Source organism: Falco biarmicus, chromosome 4 (genome assembly GCF_023638135.1).
Source record: "Falco biarmicus isolate bFalBia1 chromosome 4, bFalBia1.pri, whole genome shotgun sequence".
Taxonomy (NCBI): domain Eukaryota; kingdom Metazoa; phylum Chordata; class Aves; order Falconiformes; family Falconidae; genus Falco; species Falco biarmicus.
Genome location: NC_079291.1, coordinates 19,864,977 through 19,885,868, shown reverse-complemented (window position 1 = coordinate 19,885,868; position 20,892 = coordinate 19,864,977). Strand labels below are relative to the sequence as shown.

The window sequence follows — 20,892 nt, the reverse complement described above, 5'->3', positions numbered from 1 at the left end:
GGTGGTTTGTTTGGTTTTTTTTTTCCACTACATTATTCTCTTTTTCTCAAAGGCCAAAATAATTCTGGGAGCTTTGGCCTAGGAAGGTGAGAGGAGCCTGTAGGCTTTTGGGGGCTTACAAGAGCAGGATGGGCCATTCTAGTGTTCCCAAAAGCTTTCTGAAACTCCAGGCTGAGCTGTGTGCTACTTTGTAACAGGTCTTCCCTTTGGTCCTTTTTTGTTGGGTTTTTTTTTTTTTTTTCCTGTAGCTTTGAAGTGCTGAAGTTCTCCAAATTGCTGAACTGCCATTTTTTTTTTTTCTGTAGTCACTGGGTCTTCTGTGTTCTCTAATTTATTCTTGCTTATAAAATCCATGTGATAGGGCTGTATTGCTTGTATGGGTTGGAATGGGCTGAACTTAGTGTATTAGTTAATTGAGGCAATACGTGAGTGGGGGAGGAAGTTCTGTCTTGTGAATTTTGTATGGCTTTGAATGTGAACTTATGCATAAGGATTTTGTGCTTTTTTTCTTTTTTGCTGTTACCTATCATTTAGTTTAAGCATAGGAAGCATGGTGTCACTGAAATATTTCATTTATGTTAGCTGTTATTGTTAAGTATATTACAAGGTACAAATCCTGAATTAATAGAGCTCTAATACTACATGTGTTGGCATTAAGGAGTGTTTTCTTCACAACGTGTTAAGCTTCTGACTGCATAAAGCCTTCTATTGGTCCTTCTTTATTCTTGAGGTCTCTTGCTCAAGGCTAATTAAAGGCTAGTTTCTGATTGGCTGGAATACTGCTTATATGGATGTGTGCGTATAAGACTACATTAAAGTTACTGGTCCTGTGGCTTTAAAATGTCTTATAAGATTGGCTTGAAGTACTAATATTGAAAGGTGCATATAAAAGCTTGCTTAGCGAAGAACTAAAATCTTTGACCTTGGTAGTAATGTCAGTTTTCTACTTTCTGCTTGGAAGATAGTAGTTTTCTTATGGAAAGAAGACTTTCCAGAAAAATGAAAACTGCTTTCATTGGGCTGGGAGAGGAATGTGTGCTGAATTCTGACAGAGCATAAAAATCATTAAGTCACAGTTTTTAAAGTGGTTAATCTTATAACTTATTTCTTTCAGTGTTTAAAAAATGAATACTGCCCCAACTTCAGAAAGTGGATCATATTCCACAAACAACACAAGACCCTTTTTTTATGCACAGCCAACAGCACAACAGCCTTTACCAAGTCCATGGTACTTCAGCCATGCATACAGCCCGTACTGTGTACCTGCTCCAGGTAAGGCACACGACAGCTGTCTGTGGTAGCTTTGCTTTTGTTTGATGACACAGATGTATATCTGTGCTAAAAAGCTTCTCAAGTGCTTAAAGTAGAGTTGATGTAATGTTTTAGTAGTCAAAAATCCGATTTATGAAGCATTAGTTAAATATGTAGCTTGTGTGCTGGAAAGTAGTATCTGTTTCTGGGGAATGGAAACTAAGCAAAATATTAAGTAATGGTTATCCTACAGATACAGAGCTCTAGAATATGCCTAACAATTAATGTGTGTGTATATGCGAGTTCCATATATGCATGCTTGTATTATAGGTATGGATAAATATAAACTTAAAATTCCACACACAATATTGTTAAATTAATTTTGTAAATGGTATACCTATGTCAGCTTCTATCTGGAGCTATCTTTTTCAAAGACAATGCTACATAGCATAGTCCATAGAATAGCAAAAAAAGTACAGAAAGCTAATTGGTGTACGTTCCAAGGAACAAAGCTCTAGCTAAATTGTAGCTGTCTAGATAAGCTGCTCCATAACAAGCAACTCTCTCTGGGTTTCTGCACCAAACATGCTTCCAAGCATTGACAGGTAGTGTCTTACCCTACCTATGAGTCTGATCTTTTTGCTGTTCCTGTGTATGCAAGCAAACATTAATCAAATTACTCATTTCAAGAAGAAGATATATTTGTCTTTTTTTTTATCCCCAATGTCTAGGCTTCCGAAGTGGAAATCCATATTTTCCATTTTATTCTGTTGCGCTCCATGAGTACCCTGGATTTTTTGTTCCACAGCATCCAATGCATGCAAGAACTAGCAGGAGGCCTTATTTTAATGTTCCCCCACCTTCCCCTATGTTTTATCATGCAACAAGATTTAGACACTATAGTACCTCTGGAAAAAAAATGGAGACAAAAGAAACACAGACTGATCCTAGACAGCCTGAAAACAAGCAAAAAAAGCATCAAGATATCCATATAGAAACAAAAGGTTGTGATGCAGGAAATATGGCCTGTGTTTCTTCTGGTATAGGTACAGAGACTGAAAGTACTTCAGAGAAACAAGATTCATCTGGATCTTCCATTGCAGTGGACAGAGAGTTTCATAACAAGAGCCCTTCGAGCTCTACGCAGTATAGAAATCTTCCTACTGGAAGCTATGCCTTTGAGAAGGAGGAAGTGAGGATAGAATATGGAAATGGGTCTCCAGCTATTCAGCTGTGGAAGTCCTTTAAAGAAACGATCCCTTTGTATGATGTGGCAAGTGGTAAATCAGTCCCAGAGAATATAGTGCAGCGTGACTTATTTTCTGTTAGCTCATGTGAAGGAATGGTATATGGCCCTCATGAAGGGGAGAAAATGGTGCCAGGAGCTTCCTTGGATGAGAGAAAAGCTGTTCTCTCCTCAAAACAGGGTGTTGAAACTGTACAAGAAAAAGAGGTCCAAAATAATGAAGTGAAGCTGGATGCAAAAAAGCAGGCAAATGCAAGTCAGCGGGCAAAATCCCCCCCAGGTGAAACCATGGCAATGCAAATTGCAGAGCTGGCAAGACCTGTTGGCATAGATCAACCAGTGGTAAGACAGGATGTGGTGGTAGCTAAGAAATCTAGCTCTAAAAAACCTACAAGCTCAAAAGCTTCTCGAGAAGAGCCCAGCTTTGTTCAACAAACAGGACTACTTCCATCTGGTATGGAGGTAATGAGTGACTTGAGTTTCCAGCAGAAAAAGCTGAATCTAAGCCACAACACAACCAATGAAAGTCAAACAGATAAAAGTATTTGGTGTGACGAATCAACTGAGAATTATGTTCCCTCTAACGGTTTGCTGGGTTGTTTGGATGGTACAAATACAAACTACAACTACGATGTTTGTTTGCCACAAAGGAAACGTCAAAGTGTACTCAGTCTTTCTTCTGATGACATGTCCTCTAGAGAGGAAGGCTCATCAACTGATAATGCCCCAGTGTCTTATTTTGTCCCTGACTATGTGCTTCAGAAAAGCATGTATACTTTCCAGAAAAGTACAGAAGGCTTAGAGAAAGAGAAAATTAAAAGTGGTGGGTCCCTTAATGAAGAAGAAGTAGTAGTAAGGGAGCAGATGAACAGCTTGAATGACCAAGACGTCAAAAACTCTTCAACCATGAAGATTAAAGAGGCTTCCAGTACAGGCAGAAAGCTGGGAACCCTTCCTAGATCACCTAGTTGGAAAAAAGTCAATTCTCTCAAGAAAAAAGCATCTAAGAGTTTGTCAGAAGTTGAGGACTCTGAAGAATACTCTGTGAAGGGAGAAGAGGAGGATGAAGATGGAGCGGATGAGGAAGATGATGCCACAGATGAAACTGAGTATTTCTTTCAAGAAGCCACTCAATATGGAATCTTGATGCCTAGTAAAGGAAGTTTCTACCAAGTTGGTCAGAGGGTGCTTTGGAAACCACCTGAAAATGCTATACCAGCTCAATTGATTAGCTGGCCTGCTCAAAAGAAAATAAAAACTAGGAGTGGGCTTGGTAAAAACATTGGTGTAGTTTACAAGCCAAAGGAGAAAGAACAAGATGAAGTCATATACAGTGACTATGGGTATTATGGAAGAAAGAGGTCTACAGCAAGAAAAGGAGGACCTGAACACCAGCAAACACTACAGAAAATCTTGGAAGGTAAGCTAGTTGCTGAGGACTAAGTGCTGCTTAACAGAACACACAAAGAATGCCTAATTGCAGCTGCAAATTGTAGTTTGAACCAGTGGGAAGATGGGAGAATGTTGTAGCTTGACATTTGGCTTACAGCCAGAAGTACTATAGAATATTTTTTTTCTGAGGCATAAGGGGTTTGCTGCAATATTTTACTTATTGCATGAAGATTCTGCATTTTCACAACCACCAGAGAACTCCCCTGAGTTGGATTTGGTATACTTAACTTTCTGACATGAGTGGAAATTCATGAATTTGAAAAGGTTAAGGCTGTTTGAACTATGCATTTACCATTATTTAATAATATCTTGGAAACTTTGTATTTAAACTTATACAAAATTCTGATGCTCCCATCACAGACCCATGTTAGGTGGATTAAAGAGGATTAAATCATTATAATCTGGTGGCTGTACCCTGTGTAATTTCCCTTTGCAGGAGTCAACCATTAATTTATCTTTTTTTACTGTGGCTGCTGTTCTTTTACTGTTAGCAACAAAAAACTTTGCTGTTTTTTCATAAAATCAGTGTGAAACTGTTAAATTTGACCTGGAAAAGAACATTTTATTTACTCAGGGGTAGATATATTGGTAGAAATTCTCATCTGAACTGAGAATACACAGAATTATCAGCGAAGGTTCATAACTGGTTATGTGGGCACTTCAGTAAGTGGCTGCTGTTTAGTGAAGTCTTGTGAGGCACCTAAAATGAGGTGATCTGCTTCTAATAACAGGCTTGGTGTTCTTAAACTTCATTTTCCTTCTACAAAATTTGTAGACTTAAAGCAGGTTGTAGTTTTCATCAAGTATGGTCATCAGAAAACCTTTTTAATAGACTATTACAATTAGATTCAGTAGCTAGCTTTACCTTCTGACTTGTGGATCAAACAATATATTGACATATTGGCAAAATCAAATGCTGACCTTAAATCAACCTCTTTTTATTAGGAAGGCTGTTAAGGGAGAGTGTGGGGATACCAGCTGAAGAGTATTGGATTAGAAGAGGTGCTAAACCCAAATTTACCAGCCAAATACATGGTAGTCCCTCGCTCCCAGCCAAGAGCAAAGAACAAGGTACAACATATTTCCTCAATGTGGTTCTTGAGGAACATTCAAAAGGATATGATACAAAACAGCAAGCTTGTGATACTTGGATAAAATTTGAAGATGGTAAAACTAATTTTCATGGCTCTAATATTGATGAAATGCCTGTCAGTCAGCACATCTTGGGGTATATTTATATTCTCATCAAACGTGAATAAGGATGCATTATAGCTACTTTTTTTTTTAAAGGTCCCATGGGAAATCGAAGCATCGAATGCTTTGATGGGGCCAAGCAAAGCTTGAAGTTGTTACTGCCATAAACTGCAGTATTAATTCTTCACTCAGATACTGCATACGCGCTCAAGAGAAGCATTGGTAGTTCCTAATCCTGATGAGCAGAACACTCATGAAATCATGTGTGATAGCTACATAGGCCAAAGTTCAGAAAAACTAGCAGGGATCAACAGCTGCCCTGCTACTGCTAAAGGATATCAGAGTGCAAATAATCTTGATGTGGTTCAGAAAAAGATGAACAAATCAAAGTAAAAGGTTAGATTCTTTCCATATCTACCTTTCCTCCAAAAGCAGAATAGTTTCTGCTTACAATTAAGGTCTACTTGGAGTTCAGCTCTGTTTCTAGATGCTCTTCAAGGTTATTTCTCAGTGTAAGTGCTGTTGGAACAACTCTAGAATTTGCTGTAGTTTGGGTATTGCTACTCTCCTGGGTCACATACTTTTGAGTATCACAGGCTCAGTCTATCAACAGAGTGTCAAGTTATCTTCAGAACAGCCTGATGACTTGCTTCTCTTCAGTTCGGTGATAGTATACAATAAGTTTCCTGTATAGACAGCCCAATAGACTTTTCTTTAGAGTGTATTCCTTAGTTGTCCCTCTGCCTTGCTTTCCTGCTTGAACATGTTTGGGTTTGGGATTTGCCTCCTGCGTTGGAGGCTTTCTAACCTTTCTATCTACAGACTTCTTCAAAAAGTTGTGGGGTGTTTTTTTGACGCTAGCCTTCTCTATAAAAGTTGAAAAAAATTACTTTAGCAGCATTGTTCTTAGCTCCTTACAACAATTCATGAAAATAAGTTATAATTTTGTTACCTTTAAATTTCAGCATATCTCTTAGCGATAGATTGTGCAGCATACTGAGGGTGTTTGGCATACATGTTGCTCCCTGCTTTCTCTTACTCCTCTTCCAGCCTGTGTAGTCTGAAGAAGCTATCACTTTCAGTATCAGAAAGTAGGAATAAGCTGCTTCTGAATGCTGTTCATGTCAATGGATGCCTCAGAAGTGCTAGTAAAAATTAACCCCTTTTTCAACATTGCTTATCTTAGGACTGGTTTCTTCAAGTTAATGTTAAACTTAAGTGCCCCACAAGTAAGGCTGTGTGGCTAGACAAGATATGTTGCTTTAGCAGTAATATAATATTCTAAATTTGACTTCTTGAACTGTGTACCTGTGGTGCATAAATTAACAGGTCTGAAGACAGTGGGTGACTTAGGTCCCTTTGACAGCTATCAACTAGTCCTGAACACTTAAAGTGAACTAGAATAGAATTATCAAGCTCTCACTGGGTTCTTTTTTTGCCATGTTCATACCTATCCAAGTTATGACCCAAAATACAATGCATCCAGAACTATGGTTAGACAGTGATTAAATATTGTAGGCATAAGTGTTGCTTGACATACGCAGTGTCGCTTTTATCTGCTGCTAAAATGGGCACATAGAGGGAAGAGAGAAAGAGGAGCACTACAGACCAGCTGGGGAAAGCCAAGCTTAAATTTGCTTTAAGACTATGCTTTGGAGAAATAACATCAGTTGTACCTTGCTTTTCAGGGTGCCCACCTTTGGTCAAACCAAAGAAGAAAAGAATAGGCAAGCCACCCTCAAAACGCAGAGACATGAGATGTGAGGCAGAAGAAGTGTGGGAGATGCCTAAAAGCAGTGTATGTAAAGGTTGGTATACAGCAACAAGCTACAAAAATGTTAAAGCGTTTCTTTCATTTCTGTCTCAAGGAATAATGGGTCTCAGTTTGAACTGCAAGGATATTGGAAGCTTGTGAGATAATAGCAAATGCTATGTATGCAGACAAGATGAGGAAAAAAGCAAGCTTTTTTTTGAACACTTACATTACTATGAATACAGTTGTAGGTTTGAGCGGGTTAGGTCCCTTCTTTTAAGGGAAGGAGGCAGGGCTGGGGAACCCAAACCCCACTATTTTAGTCTAGTTGCTCTTCAAACTGTTCTACTAACTTTTTAAAATATTGGGTCCTGTGTCACTTTGCAGTGTATATTTTTTTTAAGCTACAGGTCTGTCTCGGCTAAAATACTGTAATTTGTTACAACACAAATGCATATAGATAATTCTTAATAACTTCAACCTTGTGGAGTAGGAACTTCTTGCTACTTTGGAGGAAGATGAGAAAAACAATGGAGGGGAAAATCACATTAAGTAGGTTCAGTAACAAATATGGCTTTGCATTAGTGGGAGAGTCTGAAAAGGTTAAACTGAAAAGGGTCAGTACATACAAGAAGCTACCTACAAGACGAGAGTTCCTCCTGGAAAACAAAAAGCTGGCATAGTAAAGCTAACCTGAATGTTCAGTCAGGAAATAGGAGTTAAAGACTGTTTTTTTCTTTATATATTCTTTCTCATATATTAAACAGAGGATTATGCTTCCATGTATTTGCAAGGTTGGAAACAAAAACTTAGACTGAAGCATCTTACTAGTCAAAATTGGCATCAGTCCTGGAGTCAGATTACTTGAACATCAGTGTTAGACCTTTAATTGCTGATGTATTTTAGTAAAAGGCTCCAGGAAACTTGTGTAATGCCAAAATACCACTTATATTAGCCCCAAAAATAGTTGGTATTTCTTGGATGCATACAAGTTTCACGTGGAACTCTTTTTCTATCTATTATACTGAGATGTTCTGAAGTCCAGTGCCATTCCTGCAGAATTTGTCCTTGCTGGGAAGTTGAATACATAGGTCTAATATCAGCCATCAGTGTCTTCTCCTGCAACAGGAAAAGGCAATCACTGATACCTAGTCTTTCTTTAGAAGCAAACTGGCGTCTATTATTTGGAGGGAGAATGCATACTTTTTTTTTTTTCCCCCTCCTCTTTAGGGTCTGCAACCAGAAAGTCCATCTATAAGAGAAGATAATTGCAAATACTGGGACAGGAGAAGCAGGGGAAATGTATGAGGTCTGCATAAATCCAAAACTCTATTGTTACTTTCTTGTATATTTTGTAAGTTGCTGTGTACTCTTCAAAGGTAAAAAGTAGCACAGTAAAGACTGAGGAAACTATTAACATGGAATTAAGTATTTAACACTAAAGTCACCTTTTTACAACTAGCACATCCACTATTTAAATAATAAATTTAATAGAATTGCACTCTGGGACTTCTTGTATTCTGTCTATACACAGAAGCAAAAAAAGCTTATGATAGGTTTGTATGTACATCAATACTATCCTAGCATAACATTTACTGCTGCCCTGTTCTTAAGCTCTGCACCTTGTGGTCAGTTTGTGTATATGATGTGGACATAAGTACAATACTCTCCTCTGTTGGCTGGATTTGTTTTTGTCAAAGTGTACAGGAATATAGTTAACTGTGTCAAGTACTGACTCGAAGTTTCAAGGCAGTTCCTCAGATATTACTCTCTTCAAATGCATGACTGAGGACTAAAACTAAAGCATAGTGATGTGATGCTTCTCCCTCCTCCCCTTTTTCTGTGGGGACTTCTCTAAGTTCCTCCATAGACACTCTGACCTGGAGAGATGGACTTTGTAAAGCCTTCTATTTCACCTTCAATAGTGGTATACTCTGTTCCCTGATATCTTACTTGATGCCTTCTGTTACAGTTGATACTGTCCTTGGCAACTCACTGCTTTATAGAACTAAGATGATAAAATCAGCTTTCTGCCGAGTTATCTTATGAATAATGGAAATACATTTGAGCTGTCCACATCATCTAGATTAGTGTGATTTATTTTTTTTCATGTCCATGAAAGCTGGTATCACCAGCTGAGAATAAACATTCTTGGATGACTCCCCAGTGAAGTGATAGTGTGAATGAAAAAGGTAGAAAACCTAAACCAACCAAACGCAAAACCCCACCAATTTTTCTTTAACAAAGGACAGGGGGGAATGGACAGACAGGACTTGCCTTCTGCCTCCTCTTGCAACATTCTTATTCTGTCTGTGCCCTAGAATAACCTACATGAATAAAAGCAGTATTTCCTGTAACTGCATTCAAGTTTTGTGCCTACAGCCTACTAGTCTGACCTGTAACTGAGGTTTTGTTGTTTTTCCTCAGTGAGGAGTACTCAGGCTTCCCTACCCAACTGATCCTGATCCTCCATCTTTCCATTATTTTTAATAGCACTTGCTTGCTTTCTTGTTAAAGAGCTACTGTAATTATAGCCTCTGCCCTAAGCTGTTAGGGAAAAAGATCCACTTTAACTTTGTGATGCCAGGTTTTTATTTCCTCTCTAACCTAAGCAGGTACCTCTACCCTCTACCCTACCTCTCTACCCTGTGAGAAAGTCAGGAATACAAATTCTTATTTGGCTTTTGTGCTGCACAAAACCTCTGTTGCATCAGAACCTCGAAGAATAGAATGAGGGAGGGAATTACTTCAAGCATGGTGCTTTTTAATACTCTGGAAAACATAGGACTGCTGTTTTTGGATATCTAACGCAGGAATATGCTGCTTTTAGAGGGGGACAGGCTTTATTCTGATGAGAACAAGTGGTAGAATATCAACTTGAAGACTAAGTAATGATCTAAGTAAGAGTAACCCTTAGCTACAACTGAGATCTCTTAGGTAAGGCTTCTTGTCTTTTTCCCTGAACTCAAGTGCAGCTTTGGGATTGAGTTCTGCTTGACAGACTTAACTGTTTGTCTTTTGCAGCTTGTCTGATAAAGGGATGCTCATGACCTCATGGTTAGGTGGCACTCTCATCTTTGAGAATGGCTAGTATTTCACAGAGACTCCCAAGATCGTGCTAGCTGTTCTTTCACAGGTTTTGCATAGTCAGTGTGCTTTCTACCCAGATGTAAGAAGCAGTTCAGGGCCTGGTGATGCTAGCTCCCAGGATGCGAGGGAGTAGCAGTAGGAGTGTTTAGTCAGCTCTTTGAAAACAAATGCTATTTTAAACTAATTGCTTGTAGCTACCCATGCTATGTATCCACACCAATGCTTAAAGTAGGATGTATGAATGTTCTAGTGCTCTAGATAAACTTCTTGGATAATGTTCTATGTGGCATACTCTACTCCGACAGTACTACTAAATCTTCTACTCGGCTTTTTCTTAACTCAGCAGCATGGATGTTTCATGGACTACATCTTAAGTCAACTAGTTCACAACTGTATTTAATATTCCAGTGGGTAAAATTGTCATGCTTCAGAAAGGCTGTGAAGTACAAACAGCATACTAACAGGCTGTGAAGTAAAGTCCAGGTCCTCCTTCTTCAGCCAGGTAACTATCTACAGTGAGATCTGAGATCTCATTTTACAGGTCTGCATATGTGTCAGCTTTTGTTACCACAGAAGCTAGATCGCCCAGTGACTTCCTGCAGTGCTGGCAGGGTTGTGGAGCTGTAACTGTAGCACTACTGCATTGGCTTTGAAGTTTTCACCTGCTTCCTGCAGCATCTACTGCAGGGCAGCTGAAGAATCTATTTGCTGCCTGGCGTACCACCAACAAACCTTAGAGGCCTCTGACACTGACATAGCCGGACCTGTGTTTGGACAGACTTAGTCTTGTGACTCAGAATTTCTAAATCATTATTTGTAGCAAACTAAACCCTCTGTCGCAGTGTGGGTGTGGTGTAATCACTGAAGTGGAGCCAGTGGGTTATGTTGGCTTGCCAGGATCTAATTCTGTATTCTGATTTTCAATTTGGTAGCACCTGAATGACACAAAGCTTTCCCTTTTACAGTGTCCTGTCTTCTGCCTTATGTTGGAACAGATTAATTACAGGTCTTTCTATTAACATCAAACAGTGGAAGACAGGAGCCAATGGCAAAAAAAAAAACCACAACAAAACTAAAAACAAACAAAAAAAACCAGACAAGAAAAAACCCTACTCATTGCATGCTAACTGCAGGCATACCAAGGAAAAACAAATTCACTGTTTAAAAAGGAGTCCTTGGATTCCTCTGACTTGCTGCCAGCAGCCATCTCAGTCAACAAGACTGTAAAGCCCAAGCAATTCCAGGGACAAAGAAATAAGACAGATGTCAGGATTTTTGTTAAAATAATCTTTCTAACAAGAATGGGTCAGAGTATTAATATAACTGGATCTGGGAGCTGAAGGCCTGTGAAGCTGTATTCTCTATGAAGTCTGTTACTGCATTTCACACTTACTTAGATTCATGGGACTATACAATTATGCTATTACTACCACTCAGGCTTCAACAGAGCTTTCAAACAAATATATGTATCTACAACGAAGGCAAGGATTACTAAGGGAAAAAGAATTAGTTGTCTGAACAAAAACATTAACTAGTCCAATGGTTAAGATTTTAAAAAAGGCTAATCAGTTGTTCCAGACTGTAGCTTTCTATCCTGCCTTCTGGATATACTTCTATGTAGAATAATTTTCTGTTAATATCAATGGGTGTTGGTATTTATCTCTAGTGTCTCTATTTCTAAAAGACCTGGAGTCTCTTGAATGCCAGCTTTGGCATTGTTTAAAATGCTGAACGATGACATGAATAGTGCTTTTCAGCAAGAAAGCACTGGCTGCTAGTCAGCAGTACTAGAAATCTTGCTCTATTGAAAATGTTAGCTTTAATTTTGAAACTGGTTCTACTTATATGAGTTTCAGTAAAGGCCTGCTAAAATCTTTATGTATGAGATAGGATAAAGATTTATAGAACTGGGAATGATATGGGGAAAACAAATAGGAATCAGTTGTTCACTACCTTCCAGTACAAGAACTACAGTGTATGAAATGAAATAGGGAGCAGTGTGAAAGCAAATTATGTTTCTTCACACATTAATTACACTGCAGAGTTTCTTGCTTAAGGAAATTGAAAAGTTCACAGGTGGTGACTGGATGTAAAAGAAAAATACCCGAGGCTGCTAAATACTAAACCATGACTGTTACTATTCAACCCCAGCCAGCAACTAAGTACTGTGCAGTTCCTTGCTCATTCCCCCCACCCAGCAGGATGGGGAAGAGAATCTGGAAACAAGGTAAAACTCACAGGTTGAGGTAAGAACAGTTTAATGGTAGAATAAAAGAACTATTGTAATGAAAAGGAGAGAGAGGAATAAAACCAAAGAGGAAAAACACCCAGGTGATGCACCATTGCTCACTACCTGCTGACTGATGCCCTGCCAGTCTCCAAGACATGACTGCAAGACCCCAGCCAACTCCCCCAGGTCTATGTACTCAGCGCGATGTTCCATGGTACGGAATACCCGTTGGGTCACTCTCCTGGCTATGTTCCCTCCTGGCTTCTTGCTGGCAGGGCCTGAGAAACTGAAAAGTCCTTGACTTAGTATGAATGTTACCTAGCAACAACTGAAAACATCAGTATATTATCAACATTGTTCTTATACTAAATCAAAAACACAGCACTGTACCAGCTACTAAAGAGAAAATTAACTCTATGCCAGCTGAAACCAGGACAACAACCTGATTCAAAGTACCTGCACTACAAGCAGCAGAGGCTGAGACAGCATTTCAGTGGAACGAGAGAAGTAATGCCACTAGTTTGCACTGCTCTGCTGCGTAGGCATCTGCTATTGACCATGAGTGAAAAAAAGACACTGGTGTTGAACAGACCTTTAGTCTGGCACAGAACAGTGATTTGGTGTCTCAAAACAAACAATTAAGTTGCATTTGATGTAAGTTAGAAATGGGCTTTTATGGTATTTTTCTTGATTGTTCAAATAGTAAACCCTGGTAGGCAACATGGGAAGAACCCATTAACAAGCACTGGGATGACAGACTAAGGAAAAACTGAACATGTTTATGTTAAACTTCAGAAGAATCTTAAAAGCTGAAGTAACTGAAAAGATCTTTAGGCTACCTCTGCTCTGGACAAACCTGAATAAGAATTATCTTGGAATGCATCAGGTGAATAATAGCTGTGGCTTCCAGCATACACGGATTTTTCCAAGCACCAAATGCGGCAATACAGAGAACCAGTCCATTATAACGCTCCTCATGCTACTTCAGCTGTCAAATCTTCTTCTGGTGAAAGAGCCAGGAGCTTCGAATTTGTTGCTGATGGTGATGATACAGGTAACTATCAGGAGTCACCAGTAAATCCTATCACAGGGAGATCTGCTAAATAATACTGGAGGATAAAACACAAGCCCATATTCAAGCTCTGTGAATAAGACAAAGAATCTTTTTGTAAGTAGGCCTTGGCTACTTTGGTTTTCCCCAGAACATATTGTGAATGGGTGGCAAGGAACAGGGGTTTATTTTTACTAAATGACTCTTAGACACGTAGGAGGGAGGAAACACATTTTAATGTGTGCTTTTCCCTGTCCTCTTTCTCAAAGCTCTCAGGAGAAAAAAAGTAAGTCTTAAATGCATTTTAGTCTATGGTTCCTTGATTTCACTGTTAATGTTCACTCTACTAATGTCAAAAGTTTTATCATGCTGGGTTGGGTTTTTTTTCAATTTAAGCATAAGCACAGAGATGGTAAGTGCTACATAAGTCCTTCCTAGTCTTTTCAAAGCAAATCTATTTTTCCTTCTCTGTTTGCAGAGTACCAGCGTATATCATCTAGGTCCTCAAATCACAGCTTTATACCACTGTACCTTGAGGTTTAAAAAGAGATGCTTACTCCAACACAGTTTAGAGCTATCTCAATCTTTCTAGTGGCATCTGCAAGATTGTTTAAAAGACAAGTGTGGTCAGTCCACAAGGTCAATTACATACACAAAACTTTCACTTCTTCCTGCTTACAAGAGCTACTGTTCTGTGGCTTACATGCATATAGTTGAAAACTATTTTGAACACCTTTGTATTTATTTAATATTCTTGTGGGATGATCCATAAAATACTACTACATAAAAAAAACCTCTAGTAAACATAAAAAAGTTGGAATTTATTTCCCCAAGCCTTTTTAAAAGGAAAAAAAACCCTCAAATGTATCAAAACAACTGATACTGAAGTGTATGTAGAAATTAATCTTCTTCATTTCTAACACAAAAAAACCCTTTTAAAATAACTAAACCCACTACCTCTTTAATGATGTTAGATGTTTAACTTCACTATATACTTGGCTTCCACTTCTATGGTTTGGAGAATGCTTTGGGTGTTGCAGAACTGTGCGTAGTAATGGTGGTGATGTTGAGATTTTGCTATACAAAAAACCCAAGTCTTGCTGACACTGCAATTTTGTCTTAAAAGTAAATCCCCTTGATTAACTTTTTTCCCCCTTCAGCAGTGCTCTTTTATTTCCCTAGCTGCCAGTGCTCGGATAAGTACACTGAACTTCAGCACATATGCAGCATGCAGCAAAAAAAACCCAAAACCACAGTACAACCTGCTTATTATAAGCACTGTGAGCGAACTCTCAGTGCCCCGCATGGTGCAAACCGCAGTCCCATTACAATGAGGCTGTGTATATAATAACTTCATGGAGAAAAGACACTTCATTAGACAGTCTGCTAGTTCTGCAGATTTGTTGGCAATGCCTTGGTGTTGCTCTTTTCTGCTGCTAAGTCATGTGTGGCAATGCAGAGATGCAATCCGACCAAGACAGATGACCCTTAGCACACGCAGGTTCTACAGTACAAAGATATGGTTGATTGAGTATTGTTTAACGCAGCTCTCTTCTTTCTGGTTGCAGCACTGCAGAGGGGCAGAAGAGGACAGCCAGTGTAGGATGCTGTATGTTTCCATCTGTATGCTCTGAGTTTAATAAAGCCCTTCCTGGTGGTTTCTTCCTCATTCTTTGGATCTTCCCTTGCAGTTCACAAGTGGAGGTCAATCAGCATGCAGCAGCTGACTGCCATCAGTCAGATTCCGACTTCTCGTTAGATTTAGATGATTTACGCTTTCTCTTTTTCTTCTTCTTCTTTTCTTTTTTTTTCTTTTCCTTCTTTCTCTTTTTTTTCTTGTGTTTATCTTTACATTCTGAGGAAGAGGAGCTGCTGCCATCTTCATCATCCTCATCACTGTCATCACTGTTATCATCATCATCTGAGGTAGAGTCCTCCAGGAGCTGCTTCAGTTGCTGTATCCTGATTTTAAAAAATGTGATTAAGAAACCTTCCTAGCTCTCCTCTACCTGCAATTACTTATTCTAGCTTTCATCTGTTTCCTTTCTAGCTTGAGAAACAGAAGCTGCATGCAAAGGGCAGAGGAACACTCCCTCTTTTGCTGAATTGCACTCCTGTTACAGTTTTCACAGACTGATAAAAGTGACCTCTTTTGAGACAAACATATATTCTGTTTTCAGGGAATTTCCATCCCACGGGATATCAAAGGCAGAATAGCTTATTGGCCAATACTTATGTCTGCCAAAATAATGAGGCAACAGCTACCACCAGAGCACCATAAGTTGTTCTATGGTTATCCATACACGTGCATATCGGGATTATGATATTACAGCATTCATTACCGTGCTGATACAGGGACGGTATCAGTGAAGCTGACAGAGGAGACTCTACATGAAATGCAGAGGTATTTTTGACAGGCACTCTCCCTTTGTCATAGATTACTGGCAAACAGGGACAAACTATTTGCTTATTTTATTGTCATCTTCAATATCCTCTCCAAGGATTTGTTTTTTTTTTTAATTAAAAAAAAAGGCAACACACCTGCAGCATCAGTACTCTCTATGGACTACTTATAGTTTGTTCAGTTATCTCACTGATGCAGTCCTTTCTAGAACGCATTAAAAACTGCTGCCTTATATAACAAGTAACAACCTCACATGAGGAACAACACCAAGTACCTAGAACTAGATTTCTAAATCTACCCTTTCATGTCTACTGAAGGCATTCTGATGTACCAAATTTTAGAAAACATCTCAGTGAAGTCAGTGAAAGAAAAAAAAACCCCACCAAACCAAACAAAACCCCACTGATTTTTTAGGCTTAAAACAAAACTAAACCCAAGTACCTGAATATTATGGCATAAATGAATACAACTCTTGTTTAAACTTTGTTTGGGGAAAAAAATATAGAAGCTAATAGAATTAAAGAGGTAGGAAGTACTACTGAAGTGATTTGAGAAAGTAGAAATGCATTACTCTCCGAGAAAATCAACTACCATTAAAAAAATATTCTGAGGCAAGGGTAAGCTTATATCAAAATTTCACCTATACATTAGTATCATGTTATCAAAATCAAAACCAAATTGACAATGCAGTTTACTACAGAGACACACTTACCTCATTTCTTTTTCATGACGTTTATTGTCCCTTATTATATCATACATTGGATCTTCATGTGCCTTTAAAGTGGAAAACAGAAAATGCGGTGTTGGTAAATAAGACTATTTAACACTGACTGTTTTATTTCCTAAAAAAATAAATCAAAACAATGCAATGCAAGAGGCTTTTATCAAAAGATGAAATACGCTTAGCAAGCTCTTAATGCACAAATATACTCTCAAGACTTAACATCATTAATCTGAACTGGTTTTTTTACTTCAGGAAAAGCTTATCCAGTTACATCACCAGTGGAGGGGACTCTCTTTAGGTATACTACCTTTCTTCCTCTCCAACTGCAGTTAACCAAGAGAACCCCATACATATACTATAGGAATAGCTAGACACAGACAGAATATTGGAAGTTCAAAATAATGGGCCCTCATAGCATATTTTAAAATTTTGGATACAAACACACAGGGATACAGGAGCAAGGCACAGGAGACAAACAGATAATGAAGTTGGATTTGTCCTAGCATTTTATGGGCTACCATTACTTGTTCTTAAATTGGTTATTTTTAAATTAAACAGGCATTGCAACAAAAGAGAGTTGTGAAAGGAGACAGAAAATTAACTTGTCCAGACATTTATGGTCAGTTCACGCCACCCAAGAATGCAGCAAGAAGACAGGGCAATCATTTCTGTTGGAATATTAAGCAAGTAAGTTCAATAGAGAGGAGATATCAGATGCTGACCAGAGGTGGGAATTAAAATGTCAGCAGCAAATGAAAGATGTCAGGAAGGTGTCATGAAGGGCCTTGGACATACAGCAAGAGTTTGATGCAACAGAGAAGAAGCCTGAGGAAAAATGAAGAATAGAGGCAATCTGGTCAAGGGAGAGGGCTAAAAATACTCTTTGCAGTAGCACACAACCAGTATGAATCCAGAATCTAGACAGAATGACACCAGATTACATTTTTCAAGAATAGAAATGAGGACATAAGACACAAAATGATGATAGCTTGAAATACAGGTTAACAACGCAGAGCAACAGGAAAAGTTAGAGAAATCATGCAGAAAGAATCTGCAGAACCAAGATGTAACCTCATGTAGCAAGAGATCAGACTTATAGACAATGACTGGATTACAGACCTAGACAACAGGCTTCATGATGTGGTTGTTCACAGTGAAAGCGGAAGGCTTGAAGCAGCTGTAATGTGGGCAGCTCAAGCTTGACTAAACATTTTTTGTTACGTTGACATTTTAATCACAAAAACTGAATATAATGCTTGAAACAGGCTCTTGAAGATTTCCAATTTAAATGTAAAAATTACTAATTTTCCTCTTGAAGAGTAGATTTTCTGCAAAGTAGTCAAACATCCAACCACATCTGTAGCTTTTTCTTTATTAGGAGATTTTCGGCATCTATATTATACTAGAGACAGAGGAAAAATCCTTAATAAAGCATCATCTAACAGTCTTCACTTGCAAGACTATGCATCACCAGTATTAAAAAATACAAGCAATAATACTACAGTATTTGTACTCACTACTCTAAATTGTTCCAATTTCTGATTGCCTTTAATAAAGAATGGGCATTCTTTATCTCCTGTTCTGTGTCCATAACGTTTACACCTCCAACCTTTAAAAAAAGAAGCAGCGTTGAATTGCACCTCTCAGCCAGATCAGAAGGAAAAAAAAAACCCAAAAAAGTATTTATGCAAAGTATTTTCAATTTGTTGAAAAAGAGAGAGAGACACAAGCATAATGTTAATAAAAGTAACGTCATGAAATTCAAAGCTATCACAGCCTTCAAGATGCTGGCTGCCTTTATATCAAATTGATGTCAATCTACCTGGACCTCGTCATCTGTCCACCAGACATGCTGCCCTCCCCCAGAGAAAACGGATGGCTATATGAAGGTCCAATGACATCTGGAATATTTTCAGCCTTACACTGCATGACTTTGACTTCTTTCCCCAAAGGCATCCAAAGCCCTTTTGTCGGGGCATGTGCCAGGAATTCTCGTGCACTTTCATTGCCTGGTACATCAGGTATGCAGTCTTCCGGTTTTGTTTCATTTTCCTATGGAAAAAGATAAGGACAGTAAAGATAACGTATTTTTTTTAACTCTGTAAAAATTAATACTCCAAGCGTGCAGGCCTTTGCTTAATATGGAACCTATTTTTCCTGTAACAATTATTTTTCTTGTAACGCATAAAGTATCTAAAATACCTGACCCTTTTACCAGCACTAAGTAATTTTCTTTTTCCCCTTATTCCCTTGAACTTGCTAGTCTGAGCTTTATTGCCTTACTAATTCCATTCCTTCCCATTTATTTTAATCATTTATTTATTTAAATAATATAAATGAACACTTAACAGATAAGCGGAGACTTCTTTTTCCTCTTCCTGCTAACAAGACATAACAGTTAAAAACAGCTTTTACAACACAGAGCAGTATTTTTTTAGGTTAAAAGCACTAGATTAAGGTTTAGGTATATTAATTTTGCCAAATTTTAGATCATTTTGAAAGTACTTTTACACAAATGTTTGAGCACAACCAGTGGGGAAGAATTCTGGAAAATGTCACTCAAACTGAAAACCTGCTTTACCATGACTCCTCTCTCTCTCTGCATGCACACATAGGTGGTGAAAGAACCGGTCTCATCCTGTCTGATTCTGAGCATTTCACTCTGAATTCACCGAGTCAAAGAGGTCAGCTGGTAACTGAGAAGATCGTGAGTTTTTCCCCAGCACCACTTACTCCTCTCTGTAATTTATATATATAGGTAGTATGGACACTTAAAATCGCCTTAAAGACAGGCTGTGTGAAAATCCCTTGTAGTGCTAAAATTTACTGCAGCATATTTACTAACCTTGATCAGCCCTGGGGGAGGTTTCTCATAGCTGAAAAGCAATAGAAATATTGTTACTCTGCAGCTTAGCATAGACAAAAAAATTGAGAAAATGCAGTATTTCAATGGTATAGACCTAAAACCTTCACCTCAACTTCCTCTTATATTTTACTCTACCACTAATCATCAAGAACTATAACAGAACACAGATACCTGGATGCAAGCAGAGGCAACACAGTGTCGCATCACCCCACACCTCTTACAAGCACCCTTCAGATTCACATTCTTGTGGGAGAAAACTACCTTCATCGCACTGCTTTACAGGGACGTGTGGCACAGCCAATTCAGCTTCAGTCACCACGAACGCACAAACAGCACCCTCCCCAAGTCCCACTGGTGCCAGTCTCTTTACTCCAGTGCTGCTGAACCATACTCGGCTGGAAAGGCGAAGTCAGCCCATTCCTTAAGCCTTAGCTTTGCCCGCCACACCTAATATACCACAATTTCACCTTCTCCAGTGGCTTCAGCCTGAAGACTGAACCTTACTGACCGAAGCACCACCTTTCCTGCAGCATTTCTCAATTAGCAGAGGTGGCCTTTATGAAAACCCAAGCAAGCCGGTGCTGCACAGCGGCGAGGCCGCGCCTGTGCTCCATGCAGTCACACACCCACCGCCGTGGAGCCACCTGTGCAGCTGGAAGGCCCATTTCATAGCGAACTGATCTTTACTTCTGCTCGGAAAGGGCAAAAATCATGTTCTAGCAAAATTTCGGATCTTTTTATCCCGTTAAACCCCTTCCAACGAAATAGCCTAAAGCTTTTACAGCACCGCGGACTGCTGCTGGAGTCGCTGAGCCGCTCGCACACCTTTTTAACAATTTTTTTTTAACCCACTGTAGTGGAAACCGGCTGAACAACTTCTGCGTCTACACCGCAACTTCCGAACTTCCAGGCACCTGCAGGAGCCCCATTTTCCCCCCAGTAAACGGCGACAAGGCGGCCGGGCCAGCGGCGCTGCGGCCCGGGGCGGGGGCGGGGCTGGGGACACGCCATGGCGGGGGCACCGCCGGCTGCTTCGCCACCGTGACCGAGCCGCAGCGGCCGCCGCCGGCGGGGAACGAGCCCCTGGCCCCCGCGGGGCCGGGGAATGAAAGCCACGGCTCCTCCGGGCGGCACTGGAAGCCAAACGCGGCGGGGTGGGCTCTGAGCCCGGCGGCGGCCAGGCGGGTCCCGGGCCTGCGCGCCCCCGAGCCGCCTCCCCCCCTCCGCCCCTTACAAGGACTCCAGGTGCTGGAGCTTCTGCAGCTGCTGCGCCTCCAGCTTCTTCCGCTTCCTCTCATGCCGGCCCTGGGTCCTGCCGCCGCTCGCCGCCGGCTCCGGGTGGCTCCTGGGCCGCGCCTGGCTGCCCCTCGCCGCCTCCTCCCCCGCCTCCCCCGCGGCCGCCTCCTCCTCCTGCCCCCTCGGCGCCCTGTGGGACATCGGCGCGGCGGCCAGACCCGCGGGGCCCGGCGAGGCGCGGCGACGCCCCCTCCCCACCCTCACACGCTGCGCATTTCGCTTTCACTTCCCCTCCCCGGCCAAGCGCGGACTTCCTGCGGCGCCGGCGGCGGCCACGGCCGGCAGCGCCCCCTCCGCCCGCCCCGCGCTCCTTCCCGCCCGCCCGGGCAACCGCC

At 40.3% G+C, this 20,892-nt stretch overlaps 2 protein-coding genes across 3 annotated transcripts; one reads left to right on the top strand and one right to left on the bottom strand.

The window, feature by feature from the left end:
- The first annotated feature begins 1,112 nt into the window (after positions 1-1,112).
- Positions 1,113-7,386, top strand: LOC130149277 (uncharacterized). The gene is made up of 4 exons (XM_056338739.1): positions 1,113-1,272; positions 1,983-3,917; positions 4,895-5,157; positions 6,723-7,386. Exons 1-4 carry the CDS (start codon positions 1,125-1,127, stop codon positions 7,056-7,058), a joined length of 2,682 nt encoding a protein of 893 aa, XP_056194714.1. The 5' UTR covers positions 1,113-1,124; the 3' UTR covers positions 7,059-7,386.
- A 4,841-nt stretch (positions 7,387-12,227) lies between these two features.
- RP9 (RP9 pre-mRNA splicing factor) lies at positions 12,228-20,781 on the bottom strand. 2 transcript variants are annotated; one of them, XR_008821526.1, is made up of 7 exons: positions 20,496-20,781; positions 19,241-19,271; positions 18,318-18,447; positions 17,913-18,004; positions 16,384-16,445; positions 13,073-15,229; positions 12,228-12,502 (listed from the first exon to the last, which is right to left on the bottom strand). XR_008821526.1 is itself a non-coding variant. In XM_056336794.1 (6 exons), exons 1-6 carry the CDS (start codon positions 20,696-20,698, stop codon positions 15,001-15,003), a joined length of 747 nt encoding a protein of 248 aa, XP_056192769.1. In that variant the 5' UTR covers positions 20,699-20,781; the 3' UTR covers positions 12,228-15,000. The 2 variants fall into 2 exon arrangements, 1 of the variants encoding a protein (XP_056192769.1); XM_056336794.1 differs by having other exon boundaries at positions 12,228-15,229.
- Positions 20,782-20,892: the final 111 nt, after the last annotated feature.